The 7,327-nt window shown below is 38.6% G+C and overlaps 1 protein-coding gene across 2 annotated transcripts; it reads left to right on the forward strand.

Annotated features, from left to right (window-relative positions):
- The first annotated feature begins 1,703 nt into the window (after positions 1 to 1,703).
- LOC108838307 (respiratory burst oxidase homolog protein E) lies at positions 1,704 to 7,002 on the forward strand. 2 transcript variants are annotated; one of them, XM_056989348.1, is made up of 5 exons: positions 1,704 to 2,723; positions 2,920 to 3,079; positions 4,145 to 4,193; positions 4,291 to 4,404; positions 4,487 to 7,002. In XM_056989348.1, the coding sequence occupies exons 1-5, from the start codon at positions 2,015 to 2,017 to the stop codon at positions 4,559 to 4,561; spliced, it is 1,107 nt and encodes a 368-aa protein (XP_056845328.1). In that variant the 5' UTR covers positions 1,704 to 2,014; the 3' UTR covers positions 4,562 to 7,002. The 2 variants fall into 2 exon arrangements, with proteins under 2 accessions (XP_056845328.1, XP_018466763.1); XM_018611261.2 differs by lacking the exons at positions 4,145 to 4,193; positions 4,291 to 4,404; positions 4,487 to 7,002 and adding an exon at positions 3,178 to 3,353 and having other exon boundaries at positions 1,710 to 2,723.
- Positions 7,003 to 7,327: the final 325 nt, after the last annotated feature.

Below are 7,327 nucleotides of genomic sequence, written 5' to 3' on the forward strand. Positions count from 1 at the left end.
TTGTGTTTATAACCTAAGAAAGGATGATTAAGTCCAACTGATTCTTGGACAGGCTGTAATGGAAATAAAATGATCTAGAATGAAGATCACAGCCGCATACATGTATTGAGATCCATGATCTTACATACCAAGAACTGGATATGATATGGTCAAAGTAATAAAGTGAGGAATCCATCAGATTCACGACCATAAGGATCCATATCCAAGTCTGACCTTAAATCACCTTGGTCCTAGGCAATTCCGACTCGTCCCATAGGTCATGATCCGACCATGAGACACTAAGTAAAATGGGACGGCCTGATTAACCCAAAGGAAGGCTTCCAGCCGACCATGAAAGACTGATGGCGTATGCTATACATAGAAAATTTCATGAAGAATTTTGGTTAACCTCTAAGTACGGAATATGCAACAGTATGATCCAAATCGTGGATGTACTAATGATACACATGGACGAATTTTATAAATTCAAATGACCAAGGATGAACAGAAAATATTTATGTTCAAGATCCATTTCAAGATGGATGAATACTCCCATAGAAAGTCCATATGTTCTGGTCAAGAACCATAGAACTTATCTGATCATTTTATGAAATGGACGAAGTACTAATAAGTATATATACCTCATGATCACTGAAACAAGTTCGGATGAATTATATAGCAATTGAAAGACATTGCACGGAGGTACAATTCAGGGGGAGTGGTACAGGTTGTACTCTTTTCCCTTCACCAGGTTTTTGTCCCAATTGGGTTTTACCGGTAAGGTTTTAATGAGGCAACACCAAAACTCTAAGTTTGGTAAAATGTATCCACAAGGTCCGCATGTCTATGACATCTATTCATAAGTTCATGCGTTGTACTCTTTTTCCTTATCTATGGTTTTTCCCACTGGGTTTTCCTAGAAAGGTTTTAACGAGGCAACTTAAGAGCATGTTACTGACCCTGAAACGTATGTGTCGATCAAGGGGGAGTGTTGTGAATATATTATGTGATCGACCCATTTCTGTCCAGACCGGACAGACCGGACCAAATCATTCCTGGTCGGACCAAACCGAACCGGACCGAACCGGACCGGACCAGACAAGTCTATGTTGAACCAGACATGACCAGGCCCGACTCAAGCCCAGCCCAATGGAGACTAGAAGCTGGCGGCCCAAGTAGAAGAAGAAGAAAGATACAGACAAGTCCAAGAAGATAAACATCAAGAAGATTCATGATTATCCATATGTAATTAGTGATTATCATAATCATAGATAGATTAGGATTTATATTCCCTTATGTTATGGAATTTATGTTTATCTCATTTCTACAACTTGTATATATATGGACCTTTGGTCCTTGTGATTAATAAGACGAATCACTTCCATTTACAACAGTTTGTGATTTTTTTTTTTGAATGACTAGTTTGTGATTACTGATGTGATTCGAAGTAATTGTTCTTTTAACATTAATTCCGGTGGCTATAAACTCTCTACTAGTTAAATATTGTGAATTAAATACCATGCAAGTTTGTAACGATTAGTTTGATTTGATCCGTGGTAATAGTTCTTTTTAACATTGAACATTGAATCCGGCGGCTAGTAAAATATCATGAATTAATCACATACGTTTAGACCATAACACAATGTTAATATATTCCCATCCATTTTTTCTTTGTGGTAAACAACACCAACTACTCTTTATATTTCTTTCACAATAATAGCAATATAATTAGTTTAAGTAGATAGGAAAAAAATGAATACATCAACAAGAAAAAGGAAAGAAAGGCAACAACTGTGAAGCATGACATAGCCACACACAAAATAAAATTTGAGCGTTGAAAACTGTGTGCAAGTCTTTGTATTGATCGGTTGAGAAGTGCCTCTCTTGTTTTCATATTCTCTTTCTTTATTTTTTTTTCCTCACCTTCTTGATTTTCTTCTATTCCATGGAGATGGCTGAAAATGGAGAGGGGATATATTTAAAATTTTAATTTAAAAACATATGGGTGTAGGTGTTTGGTTGATCAGTCTTCCATATGAATTTATCTCCCAAGAGCTTCTCAAGTTTCGGTCTCTCCAATGACGACGACGACGGTGTGGCGCTAAGACCTCCACCAGTTGCTGGCGGCGCAATGCTGCCGATTTTTCTCAGTAGCTTGAGTCGTAATGGAAGCGGAAGCAGCTGGGAGAGAGAGCTCGTGGAGGTGACTCTGGAGCTTGATGGCGACGACTCCATTGTCGTCTGCGGAATGTCGGAGGCGGCGTCTGTTGATACACGGCCAAGATCGGCGGGAAGACTAACGAGGAGCCTGTCCACGGCTCCGGCAAGGATCAGGCAGACACTGGAGAAGCTACTAAGGTCGGAGTCGACAAGAACGACGGCTTCTTCAGTCTCGACAGAGACGGGAAGGTTTACGAGGATACGGCAGACGTTGGGGAAGTTACTGAGGTCAGACTCGACAAGAACAACGACTTCTGTCTGCCGCGAGAGAGATATAGAACGTCAGACACCGATCATGTCCGCGAGGGATAAACGGAAGGAAGAGGTGAAGTTGCAGCGAACGAGGTCAAGCGCACAAAGAGCGTTACAGGGGTTACAGTTTATCAACAAGACAACGAAAGGAAACAGCTGCGGTTGCGATTGGGAGTGCGGTTGCGATGAGATGTGGAAGAAAGTTGAAAAGAGATTCGAAACGCTTTCTAAAGAAGGGTTGCTTGCGCGTGAAGATTTCGGAGAGTGCGTTGGTAAGTAAATCAATAAACCCTAGAAATAAGAATCTATTCATACAATCATATAGTAAAATTTTGTTAAAAATTTTGGGAACCAAAAAGAATGTCTATGTATATTAATTATTAAAAAAATTGAGGCTAATAACCAATGTTTTATTTCGTCATGCCCCAATAAATCGATTATTCATATAACAGACTCTGTTTGAGATAGGGATGAAGGATTCGAAGGAGTTCGCGGTGAGTGTGTTCGACGCTTTGGCTCGAAGAAGAAGACAGAAGCTGGAGAAGATAACAAAAGATGAACTTCATGACTTCTGGTTACTTATTTCTGACCAAAGCTTCGACGCGCGTCTTCAAATCTTCTTTGATATGTACGTTTTCCGACTCTCTCTCTGTCTTTTTTTTGTTTCTTTAATAAATGGTGGTTTGTCTTTACGTTTATAACTGTTGCGGGAATAACGCATTGCAGTTTGCCAAGCATAAGAAAACAAATGTATTGATCCAAAGCGCAGCCAATAATTAGTTGTTGATGACAACAATGATTGAGCAAAATGTTTATCTGTAATTAATACTTTAATCTGTTTAGTATCCCCATTTCTCAATAATAATGCAGATGATCACCACTTGCGTTTTTATATTTGGGTTATTTAGCTGTGGTATCATATACTGCTCATAACGTTTGTTGATTAAAGATAAATGTTTGGCTGACAAATCACTCCTTGATTGGGAAAATGGTATGTTCTCTTTAGTGAGACTACCCAACTTCACAGTAATTTTCTACAAATTGGGAATGATTAGGAGGTAAATAATGTGTCAGGTAATATCTAAGAGCATATCCGTTTCTTGAGCTGGAGATGCTTAAGGCAATGCGACCAAATTGTTTAACTAATATATCATATCCTTGTAAATAGGTGCATCATTTAAATAACGTGGTTGTTCGTAGCTGTTGGATCTGTTAGTTCACGCAATCAATGGTGAAACACATTTGAATGAGTTTGACTAATGGGCTGCGGTTTACTTGTCCCAGTAAAACAAACTTTTACCAGATTTTCAAAAAAAAAAAAAAATTAAGCCGGACTAACCGCGGGCCGCCACGTGTTATAGGACCCACAAACAGTAAAGAGAAACCGTTTCTTTATTCGCGACTTTGCCTGGAATTTGTTTGTGTTTTGTGGGGTCCACCTCCCATTTTTGCCTTAAAAATTCCTAAGAGAAACAGCGTTATTAATGCTCTAAAGAAAGAGAGACTGTTTTTAACCAAAATGTTCTTTTTACCAAACATTTATTTCAACAGCATTTTTCAGTTATTCTGTCAGTTTTATGAAACAATTTTTTTGCTTGTATAGGTGTTGGTAATTATTTATTTCGTTTATATAATATGCTGTCAAGTTCTCGGTGTTTCTGATTAACAAAAATTTCTTCCTATTTTATTACAGGGCTGATAGAAATGAAGATGGGAGGATCACCAAAGAAGAAATCAAAGAAGTAATCTTGATTTCTTTTAACATATAGATGCAAACGCATACACTAGATTTAAAACAATTTAATGATCCTAAATAACGTTTTACCCTTTGAAACACAGCTTTTAATGCTAAGCGCATCAGCAAACAAGTTATCAAAACTCAAGGAACAAGCAGAAGAGTACGCATCTCTGATCATGGAAGAACTTGATCCAGAGAATTTTGGATACATCGAGGTAATAAAACAAAGTAAAACAACATACGATATACTTTTACTCTTCAAAAACACTATATCAACGACCATTCATGTTGTTTCAGTTATGGCAACTCGAGACACTCTTACTCCAAAGAGATACCACTACAAGAAAACAGCATTTTGGCGAGGAAAGTTAACGAGGAAATATAATCCTCGTAAATGTACGAGGAACTTACGAGGAATTTACAACGAAAGAAATAAACCTCGTTATTTTCTCGTAAACTAACGAAGATAACATTTCGTCGTAAAGCCCACGTAACTTTACGTGGTCTTTACGAGGAAATACATTTTCCTCGTCAAAACCACGTAAAGCTTGCATTATCTTTACGAGGAAAACTGGAAATATAATTTCCTCGTTAAATCAACGTAAATTTACGTCACCTTTACGAGGAAATGATATACGTGAACTTAACGAAGAATTTTAAAGCACGTTTTTTTTTGCTACCTACCTTTTCCTCGCAAATTCATCGCAAAACTTCAACTACCAGATTCGAAAATTTTCTATAAATATGGAAGTTTCAACATCATTTTAAACACACCAACAAGAAAAAAAAAGAAAAACGTGAAAGGAAAAAAATGTCAGGCTCTGGGAATGTCTACGAGTTGCGGAGGTGGATGTATATGCATAGAGATGCTAACGGGAGAGTGACGAAAGAATACATTGCGGGACTGGAGACATTTATGCATCAAGCAGATTCCACACCGCTCGCCCTAGAAAGCGGTAAGATGTTCTGTCCATGTCGGAAATGCAACAATTCGAAATTGGCAAATCGTGAAAATGTTTGGAAGCATTTAATAAATAGAGGTTTCACGCCAAATTACTATATCTGGTTTCAACATGGAGAAGGTTATAATAATTATGATCAGAATGAAGCTAGTAGTAGTAATAGCAATTTTCAGGAAGAACCGGTTGCTCTTCATTTGCATAATGAACCTAGTTACCATCAGGAGGAGCAGATGGTAGATTTTGATAGGGTTCATGATATGGTAACTGATGCATTTGTAGCTCATGATGAAGATGAAGAACCTAACATAGATGCAAAAAAGTTTTATGAAATGTTAAATGCGGCGAATCAACCACTTTACAGTGGTTGTAGAGAAGGTCTCTCTAAATTGTCGTTGGCTGCTAGAATGATGAATATTAAAACTGATCACAATCTACCGGAAAGTTGCATGAATGAATGGGCAGACTTGTTCAAAGAGTATTTGCCGGAAGACAATGTGTCTGCTGATTCTTATTATGAGATTCAGAAACTGGTGTATAGTCTTGGGTTGCCTTCGGAGATGATAGATGTTTGCATCGACAACTGCATGATCTACTGGGGAAATGATGAGAAGTTAGAAGAATGTCGATTCTGCAAGAAGCCACGATTCAAGCCGCAAGGACGGGGACGTAATAGGGTACCGTACCAAAGGATGTGGTACCTACCAATTACAGACAGATTGAAAAGATTGTACCAATCAGAGCAGACTGCTGGAAAGATGAGATGGCATGCCGAGCATACTCAGACGGATGGTGAGATGACACATCCATCAGATGCAAGAGCCTGGAAACATTTTAACAAAGTATATCCGGAATTCGCTAGCAATATCCGGAATGTGTATCTCGGATTATGCACAGATGGATTTAGTCCATTCGGAATGTCAGGGAGACAATATTCATTGTGGCCAGTCTTTCTTACGCCATACAACCTGCCACCGGAGATGTGCATGCAACGGGAGTTGCTATTCTTGACCATATTAATACCTGGTCCGAAACATCCTAAAAGGTCGCTGGATGTTTTCCTGCAACCACTGATAAAAGAGTTGAAGGATTTGTGGTCAACAGGGGAGAGGACGTATGACTGCTCAACGAAGACGAATTTCACGATGCGAGCGATGCTTTTGTGGACCATAAGTGACTTTCCTGCCTATGGGATGTTGTCGGGATGGACTACACATGGGAGATTAGCTTGTCCATATTGTAATGGAGCGACAGATGCGTTTCAACTGAAGAATGGGAGGAAGACAAGTTGGTTCGATTGTCATCGTAGATTTCTTCCCATTGGCCATCCGTACCGAAGAAACAAGACATTGTTTAGGCACAAAAGGGTTGTGAGAGACACTCCTCCTCCATATTTAACTGGAGAAGAAACTGAAAAGCAACTCGATTACTATGGAGTTTTGGAAACAGTTCCTCGTGGTGGTAATTGGCATGTTCCCCCTAATATGCCTGATTCTTACGGTGTTCATCACAACTGGCACAAGAAGAGTATATTTTGGGAGTTGCCATATTGGAAGAAGAACAAATTGATGACATTCTTGGGAACCACCATTGCAAGAAGAACAGATAAATGAAGTCGAGGAACCTGAACAACAAATTGATGACATTCTTCTCATTGATCCGCATAATCATGAGTATGAAGATCTTACCGACGATGGCACAGATGAAGCTGTTGAAGACGAGTTTAATGAAAATGATGATGTTTCTAGTGATGACGAAAATGTATCTGATTGATGTATTTGTGTTTTAATATGATTGATTTTCAGACTTAATGCATGTGATTCGATTATAAAAAAAAATATTGAGTTTGAGGTTTTGAATGAAAAATAAAGGATTGAGGTTTGGGATTGGAATATGAAGAGTAGAAGATAGGAAAGATGGTGTTTGTGGTTTGGGTTTTTGATTTTAGAGGTTTAGAAAGAAACCTCGTTAATTCCTCGTAATTTACGACGAAATAACGAGGAAAGTAGAAAAAAAGAAATACACGGGCCTCGTTAATTCCACGTAAGCACAAAACGTCGTAACGACCTCGTAAGCTTACGTGGAATTAACGAGGCTTATTTTTTTTTTTATTCCTCGTTATTTCCTCGTAGGTTTACGAGGTTTTAACGAGATATGTTGTCTAAACCCCTAACCCTAA

Source organism: Raphanus sativus, chromosome 6 (assembly GCF_000801105.2).
Source record: "Raphanus sativus cultivar WK10039 chromosome 6, ASM80110v3, whole genome shotgun sequence".
Lineage (NCBI taxonomy): Eukaryota > Viridiplantae > Streptophyta > Magnoliopsida > Brassicales > Brassicaceae > Raphanus > Raphanus sativus.